The sequence below is a fragment of the Corvus hawaiiensis genome, chromosome 6 (genome assembly GCF_020740725.1).
Source record: "Corvus hawaiiensis isolate bCorHaw1 chromosome 6, bCorHaw1.pri.cur, whole genome shotgun sequence".
NCBI classification, from domain to species: Eukaryota; Metazoa; Chordata; class Aves; order Passeriformes; family Corvidae; genus Corvus; species Corvus hawaiiensis.
Window position 1 is genome coordinate 6,808,044 of NC_063218.1, and position 13,387 is coordinate 6,821,430.

General features: G+C 43.9%; 1 protein-coding gene and 1 long non-coding RNA gene across 3 annotated transcripts in view; one reads left to right on the top strand and one right to left on the bottom strand.

Annotated features, from left to right (window-relative positions):
• Window positions 1-7,618, bottom strand: part of PPP2R5E (protein phosphatase 2 regulatory subunit B'epsilon) — a 74,206-nt gene extending 66,588 nt beyond the window's left edge. Inside the window, exons 1-2 of one of the 2 annotated variants that reach the window (XM_048307710.1) lie at window positions 7,069-7,618; window positions 4,264-4,424 (exon numbers count right to left, since the gene is read on the bottom strand). In XM_048307710.1, coding sequence (XP_048163667.1) covers window positions 4,264-4,420 — 157 coding nt within the window. In that variant the 5' untranslated portion in view covers window positions 4,421-4,424; window positions 7,069-7,618. Of the gene's footprint in view, window positions 1-4,263; window positions 4,428-7,068 lie in introns of both variants that reach the window. The other variant, XM_048307709.1, reaches the window with a different exon arrangement.
• A 97-nt stretch (window positions 7,619-7,715) lies between these two features.
• LOC125327808 lies at window positions 7,716-10,968 on the top strand. Its single transcript, XR_007204377.1, has 2 exons — window positions 7,716-7,863; window positions 8,724-10,968. It is a non-coding gene; the product is annotated as an uncharacterized LOC125327808 (long non-coding RNA).
• The last annotated feature ends 2,419 nt before the right edge of the window (window positions 10,969-13,387 follow it).

Sequence of the window (13,387 nt, forward strand, 5' to 3'; positions counted from 1 at the left end):
TGTAACGAGGGCAAGGGGGGTGGTGCGATGCTGTGGGTTACATGCAAGCTTTCTGTGCCATTTCTCAGGATGCTAAATGTGCATTCATAAGGCCCATGATGTTTTTAATCATCTATATGTATGTTTTCATCCTCTGAACACTCCTCTACCTCTACAGACACCAGGCAGAAACACAAATGAACTCCCCCTCCCCCTTTTGCAGGTAATACTGAAATTGCTCTGTTTCATATGTCCAGCACTACAATATACTCTTTTTCCAGCCAAATGCTTTCTAACATTGCACTCCTGCTGATCCACCTCTAGAGACTTCTAAGTAAAAAGAGCAGCCATACAAAATGAAAGCAAAATAGCCCTCCAATAAATAATACACCTATCCAATGTATCTACAATCCTATTTTCCTCTACAGAACAAACACGATTTCAGGCACACCACAAACCTGGCTAGCAAACCTGGGAAGGATCTGACTAGGGCACTCAGATGGAAGTGCTCAATCCCACAAAAGGACCCTTCACCAGGACTGCTCTGCCACAAGCCAGTTACTCAAGGCACCTGTCAGCCTGGGTGATATCAACAGCTTCTTCAAAGTAAAGCCAAAATCCATCATGCACTGCAGGATACAGCAGGGAAAAGCATGCAACCTTCCAAAAAATGCATGTGAGAAACATACAGAAGAGCACACCTATGCAAAACGCAGTTGTATCACAACTCCCATGTGCACTTCTCATCCCATTCCTCTACGCTTGAAACAAAGGAGAAAACACTGGGTTTAAAGCATTATATTGGACACTATATATATTAGCCATATTTACAAAGATAACTTCAAATGAGATTTAGTCACAACGCCATAAAAAAATACAATGAAACCATCTAAAAATTTAAGTCTTTACTCTAGGCAGTTTTTTGACTTGTGCCTTTTGAAAGCCTGAACTCAGCCCAGCAGAGCCTCAGAAAGAACACCTTACTTTCTAAATACATTAAATGTTTGTTTACAAACTGATGCCATACATACACTTTTTTTAAAAAATACAAGAGCAACAACTTCATTCCTCTAGTTTTTTTCTGAAATGAGCAATACTGAAAATTCCAGTTGTTCTTACAACATTTCCTAAAAAGCAGCTTATCCTTCAGACTTGCACACAGCATCAAAACATAGCATCTCTTCTATTTTTCTTTCCCAAAATATTTTTATTGCCAAATGAACAACAACAAGGCTGACTTACCTATCTGTTTTTGCAATACAGGCTTGTATGCTCACAGAAGGCAACAGACTGCATTAAAACACTACCAAAACAAGCCATTTCACTATATGTGACTCTGCCCCCAGGGAAAGGAAGGAGAACAGATAAGATGTGACAGATGTGTAGTCACGTCACTTAATACACTACTGGAAGGTGCTCAAATCATTATGGTGACAGGCAGAGTACAAAAACTTGCAAGGAATGGACCAAGCAGTTACCCAGTTTTCTGCATACTTGATTCTTGTAATCACAGAAGATACTGAAGGCCGTAAAGTGCTGTTTGAGATAAGGCAGACTGCCAATGCCAGTATGCAATATATTCATAAAAAAACCAACAAAACAAAACAAAACAGAAGGGAGCATAGCATGTTATGTTTTTGTAAGCAAAACTGCTCCACCATGAATATGAAATACACCTGATGAATATGAATTTGAGGTCTGTCCTCGAAAAATTTCCCATACTGAAATAGTTCTGAAGAGGCTTAATTAAACTTGAAATTTACCCAAACCAGGAAGCTTATCAATTGTACATCTCCAAACTAAGTTCAGTTTTGTGAGACTTTAAAAAGCTATTTTTCTGGTATCTCTTCTCTATCTTGGTTTAAAAGACAAAATTTTCCAGGATAAAACTGGAAATCATATGGCTAGTGGACAGAAGTAATAGGACTGGTCACTTGTTTAAAGGCAAGTGTAAACCTAAGAGTTAAAAAAAAATCAGGACTTTCATTAAATTGGTCAAGGAAAGTATGAAAAACACAGGAGAAAATAATTTCCTCGCTTCTTCCAGACTTAACAATCCTGAATGTTACAAATATTAATGTAGGTCAAGAATATTTCCAAACAGCAGCATGATTTTTAGCTGCCAGTGTCTCTTCATGCCACTGCTGTTTAGATAGACTGTTAGGCCCAAATCCTACAAATTAATCTGCACAGGTAGATCCCCACACCTCTGGGAATCTGCATTAAGGCAAAGAGGGAAAACTAACTTGCAGGATTTGATTCTTAATTTGAAGCTGGACCACTATAACTCATTATGACACTAATCATAAATGTCTCACCAACACACTCTGCTCCCCATCTGTTTGTTGTATTATAGTTTTATATCTCAATCCTCAGGACTGGCTACAGTAGTCAAATTAAGCACCTGGACACGCCTGTGTTTCTGCAACTCCAGGTTCTCACTGTTTTACTTATGCTTGTGCCCATGCCTGGTTTACTCCCTGAATGGGACTACAAAATAAGAGTGAAATAATTACAACATCAATTTCTTCATTTGTACAAATATAAATCTCAATGTTTTGCACTAATCCCATCACTTAAGCGAAAGGATTAAACTCCAGTCACCTTCTGAAGCACAGCAACTGGTATAAAATAACCTGCGTATCGAAAATTACCTGGGAAAGTGTAAAACTGAGCTTTAAAATTATTACAAAGAAGTATTTACTACTTTATCATATTGTCACAAAACAACAAAGAGTTCAACAACAAAGAGGAAAAAAAAAATTCATAGAATCACAGAATATCCTGAGTTGAAAGGAACCCACAGGATCCTTGAAGTCCAACTCCTGGCCGTGCACAGGATCACCCAAAGAATCACAAAGAATATTCACTGCAGGCTACAAAGTCAAATCCAGTGGCACCAACCAACCCTAAACTGAACAATACTGAATCCAAGTCAGTCCCCACCAGGCACAGTGCAGGGGGGCTGGGTGCACCTTTCCTTTGACTCAGGATATTCCATTTGTGCATTCTTACAGGGAGCCCACAGAAAGAAGCCCACAATATTTTAATGACAACTCCACTAGAACTAATACTGGAATCCTACTTTTAATTAAATTTAAAGACACACATTAAGGTGAGAGATTTTTTGGGAGGCTGGTTTAGGGTTTTTGGGGGGTGTTTTTTTGCAACTACTGTATCCTTATGAAGTGGGGTTGAGAACTAACAAAGTGCAGTTCCACATTTATTACATATTTCAATACTCTGATTAACAAATTTGTCAAACAAGGTAGATGAGAGAATATGGAAAATATACTTGCCCAAAAAGGAAGAAAAGGGACAGAGGATTAAACCTATTAAACTTCTTATTTTCCAGGATTATCAGCACCAGCCATGCCTATTTTCACTACTTACAGCAGAAATGAAGAATAGCAATGAAAAAAATACACAGAATAAATCATTTGAGAAGCTAGTGTTGAAGACTTCTGAAAGGTGATTTCCCCTTCCTCACCAGACAGACATTCTGAGAGGCGCTTTTGACCCCTGGATTTGTACCGAAATTCAGTGACAACTAGAATTCAGGGGAAGCATTCAAGATATCACAGAGATATTGGCATCCTTTTAAGAGTAGTATGCTGGATCATTATTTTCCCTCTCAAATTAGAGGTTAAATATGCCAGGAGAAACTGTACCAGAGTTGGAATATGCAAGCTCTCAAAACAGTAGGGCCTTGCCTAAGACCAGATTGGCAGCATCTTTTCCCCAGGAGGCTGCAGCTCACGGGACCTTTCCATTTCAAAATTCAGCAGAAGGCAGGACCTGGGAGCTATCCATGCACAAATGGTATGAGAGGGGATCCCACCTCCTCTCTTGCTGTGGGGGCTGCAGTTGGCACCACTGTCACAGGGTGCAGATGCACACACCAAGGAAAGATAATAAAAACCAGCTTCCTTCTGCTCACGAGTCCATTTACCCTTACCAAAATTACTGCTGATTTATGTCAGCTGCTGAGGAATCACAAACCAAAACACTCTCAAGCAAAGCCTGAATGCCTTGAAGACTCAAGTCATGGTACAGGTTAACATCAGCATTTAAAACTTTCAAAAGTATTGCAAACAATTACCACACCCTCAAGTCACAGATAAAATATTTTGTAGAGTTTAAATACATAAATTTTTGGCATGAAACATTTCTCAATGCTGGCGAAATTTCCCTGCAATTTCTGATGACAGAATACTTGGATTTTATAAATTGGCTGTAGAGCAAAAATTGTTTTATTTATTAAAAAAAAGTGTTTGATCTTACCTTTTAGCAGAGGCAGGGGAGTTAACTCGATAGGCTTGCCCTGAGACCTAAACTGGGAGGAGCTTTGTGACCTCTTCTGTCTGGCTTTTCTGACGGACTTCCGAGAAAATCCGTCTACTTTATCCACTGATGGAGGAGTAGTTGGTGCTGAGGACATATCCCTACTGAAGGAAAGCACAAGTTAAAAATGTATTCCAAATGAGTGAAACAGGTAAAGATTAACCCAAATTTTCCAAATATCTTCTTTCTGCACTACTCTCCTGTTGACAACTCACACAGATAAAGTGTTAAGAGATCTAACCCATCTTACGGATGGAATAAACTTAATGGAACTTAATTATTAGGGTAGTAATTCCTCTTGCCTACTTTTTCATCTGTGTCTCCCATTTGCCAAAAATTTCAGACTTAATGCTGACATCACTGCATTCAAAACTTTGTCAGAACAGAACTTCGTACACCTGTAGACCTGGCTGTAACTTTAAATTATGTATTCTTTGGGATGAAGTCATTTCAACTCACTCTGCGAAGGACCATGCATGCTAAAGAATGGATACACAAAAAGGTACAGATGGTTTTTTGGTGTTAAGGTCACTCACATGCACAGGACAAAAAACACAAGACAGAACAAAAATTCCATTTGTTTGCCACACCTACATACAGGATTTTATAGAAATTCAATAAAGTATAGTAAAAAGCACTGCTATGTTTCACAATTTCACTAACACTGACAAATTGTACATATTACTTCTTTATTCTCCATTCAGAAATACTCAGTTATCTTCCTGTGAGTCCCTTTATATGTAGTTATTCCATGTCCTGGCATTTCTGGACGACTAGCAGTGTGGTAACTGCTCTAAGGGCATGAGACAGGCAAGGTTTGCAAGGAGAGGCAGAGAGCCAAAAAAGGCTTCTGCAAGCAAAAGTTTGTGTGTTTCCCAACTTCAGCTGGCCTAAGCAATAGGCATTGCTTCTTCCTACAAAACCTGCCTTGGTGGTACTCCTGTAGCTGATTCTGTACCACTAGCAAACACTGAATTAATGCACCCAGCTAATTTATTTACCAGTCTGGTCCTGTCTGTTAAAAAGGCCCATCAGAGCTTGATGAAATACATGAGTAATACTCAAGGGAAAGGAGACAGGAGGAATTCAGGCCTACACGTTACAAGCAGCTCGATGCACAGTTAACTTCACCAGCATGTGCAGCTCCACTGAAATCAGCAGCCTCATCTGCATTAATGACATGACCATTAACGAGAGCAGCCCTGTTGATTTCGGCCAGGACAGACACTCGTGCAGAGTTAAGCATCGGCGTAAGCATGTGCAGGATCAGGGTCTTAGAACATGTCCTTGGAAAGCATTACTCATCCCCAGTGTCTGTTGACTTCAATTACCAAAGTGACTCGTGTGCTACAAGAAGTTGATTCCACAACATACAGAACACTTTCGAGTACTTATTATTTTTACTGAAATATCTGGTTACTCATGTGCTTCATAGGTTACTAAATCCACTGAAACAGGCATTATTTGGGTTTGTCTTTTGTAAGAAAAGCTTTCGAAAGCATGCTTTGTTGCAACAGTGTAAACAAGCTCCAGAAGATAAGAACTATTTAATGCAAAATTACATATAGGTACACTAAATCTATCAAAAATGGAGAATAAACTCCATAGCTTCTTCAAGGAAGCATGTGCAGCACCCAGAAGCTGAACTGTGCAGCTGGCATTACAATAATGAAAAACCCTTATTCCATCTTTTTGATTTCTCCTGAGGTATTCTTTCACTACCAGCTTAGGCTTTCTAAATATAATATACTATCAGCAACATGAACCCGTACCTTAAACTGGTCCTGTTTATCATCCGGGCGAAAAAAAAAAATGCCACCATCACCAGGGCATTCAGGCCCCAGCAAAGATTAATAAATAAAAAAGTGAGATAAACTGGAATAGAATGCCTTGTACTTTAGTAACCCACTTCTAAGATTTCAACAGTCCGCCAAAAAACACACAAAGTTACCTGTTACATAAACCAAATTCCGAAAATATCAGCAAAAATATATTCCCTAAACGTGAATCGGTTTGGCCCTATTTCATCTCATCAGAAAGCTTCCCCTTCTCATCATGTGCATCATTAAAGTGTAACCATTCCTGCAGAAATGTTTGCATGCTCTCTCCAAATTAAATTGCAAAAAAAAAAAAAAAAAAAAATAATAATAATGGACAGCGACTAAAGTAGATCACTTAAACTGCAGGATCATTGTGTCAGCAAGGCGCTTTACTGACACTTCTCTGCTGTAAATTTAGTAACAGTTTCCCTAACCTGCTTTATAAATTATTAAAATCTAATTCTAATTCAACAAGACTACATCCAGCCTAACAACCTTACAGTAAACACTGATCTTTTTTTCGTCTCTCCAAATGAACATTCGCTGCCCTGCATACACTATCATAGGGAAATACTCTGTTTCCACCAACAGTGGGGGGAGGGGGGGCGGGGGGAATAAAGCCCGAGATTATTTATTGTGTGCGAGGGGGAAAGCTGCAAACCCGGCCACCGCTCCCTGCTTCCTCCGCTCTATTCCCCGAGTATTTTGGTAAATACGAAGCCACGCTCATCAGATCCGCCGGTCCCGGGGGCGGGGGTGGGGGGGGGTGAACTGAAAATACCGACGGATATCGGCGGGGAAGGGAGCAGAGGCGCAATTATCCGCTCTCGGCTGTCATTTCCAGACGGGATCTCCGCAGCTGGAACATGTCCTCCCGCAGCCCCCCGCGCCTCCTCCCGCACCGCCGGGCCGGCGATGGAGTTACCTTGACGCTCCTGGTAGAGAAGCCGGAGACGGAGGGAGGCGGCGGCGGCCTTGGCGGAGCGCGGCCGATGCCTGGCGGCGGCGGCGGCCCGAGTGCGGTTCTCGCCGGGCTCGGTCGCTGCCGCGGCGGCGCAGGAGCCCTGTAGGCCTCGGCCTCGGCGGCGGCGGCAGCGCGGCCTCCCCGGCGCAGGGCGGCGTCGGCGGCGGGTTCAGGCGCGGGCGGCTCCGCTCAGTCCCGTGCACTCCCCGCTGCCTGCGGTGCTGCTGCCTCTTCACATTCCCGGAGAAGGGCCCTGCGAGGCGGGAGGGAGCCGAGCCGAGCCGAGGGGGAGCGGCGGGCGCGGAGGGGGGCAGTGCCGGGCAGGGCGGGGAGCGCTTCTGTTCCGCCGGCGGCTGGCGCGGGGGAGAGAGAGCGGGGGGTCCCAGTGGGCGTCGGGGTCTCGCTCCTATTGTGGCTCTCAGCGGGCTCCAGCCATGGCACTCGCTCGCACGCACTCGCTCTCGCTCACAACCGAGCGCGCTGCTGCCACCGCCCCCCGCCCGCGGACCGCCCCCGACCGCCCACCGGAGCCGCCGCCGGGACGCGCCGCCTCAGTGGCGCCCGGAGCCGCCTTGGCCGCCGGGACCGCCGGGAAAGGGCCGCCCCCTCCCCCGGCAGCGCGGCCCCGCAGCCCCGCGCATCCCTCGCTTCTCTCGCCCGCGCGTCGCTCGCATCCCTCGCCCGGGAGAGCGGCGGGGCTCGTCGGCTGAGCTGTAAAACCCGGCGCTGCTGAGGGAAAACCGCGCTCAGGCTGAGGTAAAGCCCTGTCGGAGCCTCTCGGGGGGCACCGAGCCGCTTCCCGGGGCGGGCTGCGGACGAGGGGCCGCGCTGGGTGCAGCCGGAGGGACCGACCTGGCAGTTCCCTCCTTTGAGAAGCGGCGGCTGCAGCCCCTCGCTCCTCTCTGCTGCACCCTTGGGTTTCTTAGCCCAGTGTGTGATCGCTGTCTGCATCGCCTTTTTTTTTCATCCCCCAAATATATATACTTGGAATCAGGGACCAGCTCAACGACTGCTTGTAGATAGTATGGTTAAATACCATAAATTTTGTTTAAATTTATCTACCCGATGGCTTGATGCTTGTTGGTTTTGGTTTGTTTGGTTTTGTTGGAGGTTTTCCCAAAATACATCTAATGGCTACAGGGTAATGAAGCTGGGAAAGGGTCTGGAGCACACAAGTCCTATGAGGAGCAGCTGAGGGAGCAGGGGATGTTTTGTCTGGAGAAGAGGAGGCTCAGGGGTGATTTTAGTGCTCTGCAAATCCCTGAAAGGAGGTTGTAGCCAGGGCTTAGTTTGTTCTCTCTCAGAAAAGTGACAGGATGAAGGGACACAGTATGGGATGTCAGGGAACATCCCTGCTGAGCCAGGGGAGGTTTAGGTTGGATATTAGAAAGAATTTCTGCACAGGAAGGGTGATTAGACATTGGAACAGGCTGCCCATGGAGGTGGTGGAGTTACTGTCCCCTGGAGGTGTTCAAGGAAAGACTGGATGTGCCATGGTCTGGTTGACGAGGTGGTGTGGAGTCATAGGTTGGATTTTATGTCAGAGGTCTCTTCCAACATAACTGATTGTGTGATTCTGTAAATGGTGTTAATATGAATGTTATGCTTTAAAATAGGCTCCACCGCTTCACCTGTATTTCTGGCAGGAAAAAAAAGTTGACGTCTATGAGCAGCAGCCCTCCTGTATTGATACGACCAAGTCCCTCTGACGTTTTTTTGGGAAATGAGCTCAAAGGCAGTTTGAAAGCTGGTTGCTTTGGTGGGTCAGTCACATCCCTCCTGTTTGTGCAGGTACTGAATCCTCTCAACATTACTAATCCTGCAAACGATATCTAGTTGTTGTCCCACTCAGCTTCCTGACTCAGCTTTTGGCATAACAGAGGAAGTGAGACTGTGTCAGACTTGATTTAAAGTGATTTAAGCTGTTGTCAAACTACTTTCAAAATTGCTAATTTTCAGCCAGTTCCCTGGTCCAGCTCCCACTGAGGAACCTGGAACACTGGTTAAAAGCTCTTGGCCACTGCAGTATAACTGTAATGGATGTGAGCGGTTTTGCCTCTCATCTCTCAAAATGCCTCTTCGTATCTTAAGATATATGTCTCCCCTATTTTTTATTTACCTATAGTCAAAGCAATTTCACTTCCTTTCAATCCTTCCTGGTGTGGCATAGTTTTAAACCTTTTAAGATGCTTATTTCTTCTCCCTGTGTCATCTCAAAATCATTCACATCTTTTTTTTTAAACTGTAGCACCCAAGACTGGACATTACTACAATTAAGGCCTCAACAACGCCAGCATCTGCTGTGCTGCCTGTCACAGATCCCATTCCTATTTACACGTGCCAGTACAAATGCTTTTGAGTCAGTCTGATCTATTCACAATCTTGCTGACCTGTTTTACCCCCGCATCCATTTCTGCTGACCTCCCAAGCCAGTTATTTCTCCCTCAAGTAGACAGTAATGCTGCTTGAGAAATTATTTCCTGCAACAGCCCTAATGCTATGCCTTCATTTTTATTTTATAATCAAGCAGTCAAGACATCTTTTAAAATGAAATTCCACATGATGTTAAGTCAGAGAACTGTAGAATTTGTCATCCTTTGTGAATCGATTGTACTTCTCAGAAGAATTGTATTTTAAAAAGCAAAACTAAGATTGAACTGTGCCACGGTTACAGAAGGGTTGTGTAACTCTAAATTTAGAAGAGAGATTTGTATGTATTTGTAGACACTTTAAATTTGCTTAAACCAAGCCAGCTAAAATAATCTAAATGCAAACAAGGGTGGATAACAAAGAATGTAGGTTGGGGTTATACCAATATAAGGTAAAATTTGGCAAAAACAGTGTAACTTCCCATTAGTGAGGGACAGAACCTGTATTTGTATATGTTTTGCTGTTACCTGTGCTTAATTCTGTTAGCTCAGAATTCCTCAGTTCTATTCACTGTCCTATGTGCTGCTTTTGATCTGAACAGTGCAATGAGCAGCTTATAGAGGTACTGGCAGCACACTCTGCAGAAGGGAGGTTCTAGCACAGCCTGATGACTACACTGGCACTTTAGGTGCAGTTGAGCAAGTAATTTTACATGATTGTACTTCAGTTTTCCTAGTATGGGACTAATCCATCTTTGTAAAACACTAAAAAATCTAAAACTGAAGCCTGTGATGTGGGTATCTATTAAAATAACTGCCATAGAAGGGATAAAAATCAACACTGCTGTCCAAGTCCACTGTCCAGTGCACACAGATGTTTTTACTCTTCAGTGTGACTTTGTGTAATAGCTACAGAATTAGTTCTTCAGTACAGCTGAACAGGCTGGTAAATAATGCATTCAGCTAATTCGTTTCTTAGATGGTCATCATGTGGTCTGTTTGGTCCATTTTGGCTGTGTAAAGCATTTTTATGGTGTGTTTTATATCGGGTAATGTTTGGACAGTAACAATTCAAGAAAAAATACAGGCTTTATCAGGGAATAAACAGAAATCTTACCTTTTCTTTATCCCATGGCCATCAGATTTTATGGAGTAGGCTTCCCATTTATCGCCTGGTCGCTTTCTTTTTTCTACTTTAATCTGTGAAGTCCTCATCTGTGATGAGATTTCAGAGCACAACATAAGATATGAATGTAAAACTGCTGATGTTTCAAAGGGGCATTGTTACTTGTCCTTCTCCCATTCTCTGTTTCGCCTGTATTTTGTAAAAATTGCTACTTTGAAAATGGTTATGTGAATCCCAAGCAGAGATGGAGAAGAACTGAGTACTACAAGTGTTTTACATAGATGTGTATCTGTATATGTTTATGTATGTGTTTGTATAAATACATGTAATACCAATTTGCAAGAATAAAGATTAATTTTTGTCAGATAAAAGTTCACATGACCAACATTTCCCATGCAAGTGTGTGAGCATCTATATAAAAATATGTGCACATTCAGTACCTGCAGTCCATCCTGAAGATCTACAGGCAACAATAAATTCTTTTAACCAGTATTTCTCCATTTCTATCAAAGGTACAAGACAAGCCTATCCTTTTAAAAAGTTACACTGCCTCACTCTCCTACAAAAGGGCTTTTTAAAAATAGCTGGAAAGGAATTTTCAGGGCCAGCTCCTCACCAGTTCAGCTCTGCTTTTTAGCACCCAGACAGTCGGAACAGCAGTCAAGAGCCCTCCAGAACAGAGATTTTTGTACCAGTGACTCAGATTTGTGCCACTTCACTTTTTTTTGTGTGATTGGAGTTCCACTATAGACCATCTGTTATGGCCACCCAGGCAGGAATACGGAGCTCTCATCCACATTGGCATTCTGCTCTTTGCAGAGCAGCTTATCAAACAGGATTGCTGCAGAGATAGCACTGTGGAAGTCCTGCTGTATTGAGTGATAAACATAAATGGATCTAGCTGGAGCTTGTTTCACCTGGCACATGTGACATGTGTTTGTCTACAGGAAAGATCACGTAATGCTCCATAAAGGATCTCCTGTATGTCAAAAGGAGCATTATCAGAGTACCATGGGATTAGTCCCGATATTCCCTGTTCCAATACTAGGAAGCAAGAAAAGACTTGATCTCCCCAGAGAACTAATTATTCAGACCATCAGGAAAAAGACCAGCAAGAGCAACTGTTATGGAGGAAGCAGCAGAGCTGTTTGAAGAGGCAAATCAGCATGTGAACAAGGCTTTTCTGGTGCATCTTTTAACAAAAATGAACACAGTGGAATGCCACATCAAAGTAACTGTCCTGCTCCATCACTGTGATTGAAAGGGTACAATCTGAGATTTTTTTTTTTGTTTACTTTTGAATCCAATTCACATGTAACAAGAAAGCATTCTACTTAAGTCTCTTTACCCTGCAGTTGACTCCTGATTCATGTTTTTGGTTTTGGGGAGGAATGGTGTGGCTTTTAGGCAGTGTTTGCAATTGCCATACCAAGTTTCTCTAATAATAAGCAAGTGCTTGTTACTCCTTCCTCCTGCTCCTCCTTGTATCCGCTGTGAGATGGCACTGTCAGTGCCCTTAGGAACTGAATTCCTGGTGCGTGTGGGGTAAGCATTTTAGGGTCATAGACACAACTACCAGAATGGGAACTAATTCTTCCTCTCTGTTTATAGACACTGCGTCATTTGAAGTCTGTTTCTGTAGTCAACATGGCAAGATAAGTAGGAGCTTGCTTGCCTCGGCAGCTGGCTAGCTGCCTCCTCCAGCACAACACTGCTCTCACTTATTCCCCAATTCATGGGTTTGTTCCTTCTTTGTTCCCCTCCCCCAGCGTCTTAACTTGCCTCCAGGCCCCGGGCACTCCTTTAAGCCAAGTTTTCTGAATTCTTTGTTCACTTTCCTTCGCTGCCTGTTTACCTCTTGCCCTCCTTGGGCTTTGCGCTGCACTGCTGGGCCAACTCCCCTCCCCAGCTGTCCCTGCCCACCTCAACTGTCACCTACAACTGCCTCAGAAGGTTCTGGTGCTCCCCCTTGTCCCAGGGCAGCACCCACAGAGCAGCCTCTGGCACCTGAAACTGCCTGGAAACAGCCACGTGTGTTACGTGGTCCCCTGTGCCGATGGGGGATGTCTGAGTCCCAAGTGAAATGAGCTCGGCTTCTGCTCCTTGCTTTGTGATCAAGTCTCCTTCAAGTACCTGAAGGGAGCCTACAAGAAAGATGGAGAGGAATTTTTTGAAGAGCGTGTAGTGGCAGGACAAGGGGGAATGGCTTCAAACTGAGAGTACGTTGAGATTACGTATTGTGAAAAAATTCTTTACTGTGAGGGTGCTGGCACAGGTTGCCCAGAGAAGCTGTGGATGCCCCATCCCTGGCAGTGTTCAAGGCCAAGTTGGATGGGGCTTGGAACAACCTGGCCTAGTGGAAGGTGTCCCTGCCCATGGCAGGGTGGGTTGGAACAAGATGATCTTTCAGGTCTCTCTCAACCCAACCCATTCCTTGGTTCTGTCTCCTCAGTTATCTCTGCATTTAATGCGTTACAAACTAATATATACACTGCCATAAAACCATCTTCTTCAGGTGAGCACCTTCTGCTGTGGCCCAGCTTCCTACCTGCCACTGCACACCCTGGAGAGAACAGATGAGTAAAATACCTGTGTGCGTGTGTGTGTGTGTGGTGAAGGTGCCCAGAAAGTGTGTGAACTGTAGCACTTTCCAGTCTCCATTGAAGAACTACCAGCTCCCTCCCAAGCTTGGTGCATCTCTCGTGATCACAGCAGCAGTTGATAAAACTCTTGGATTTTTCTGCAAGCACAGAGACCCTGAGGATGGACGAGGCTGAGACAGATA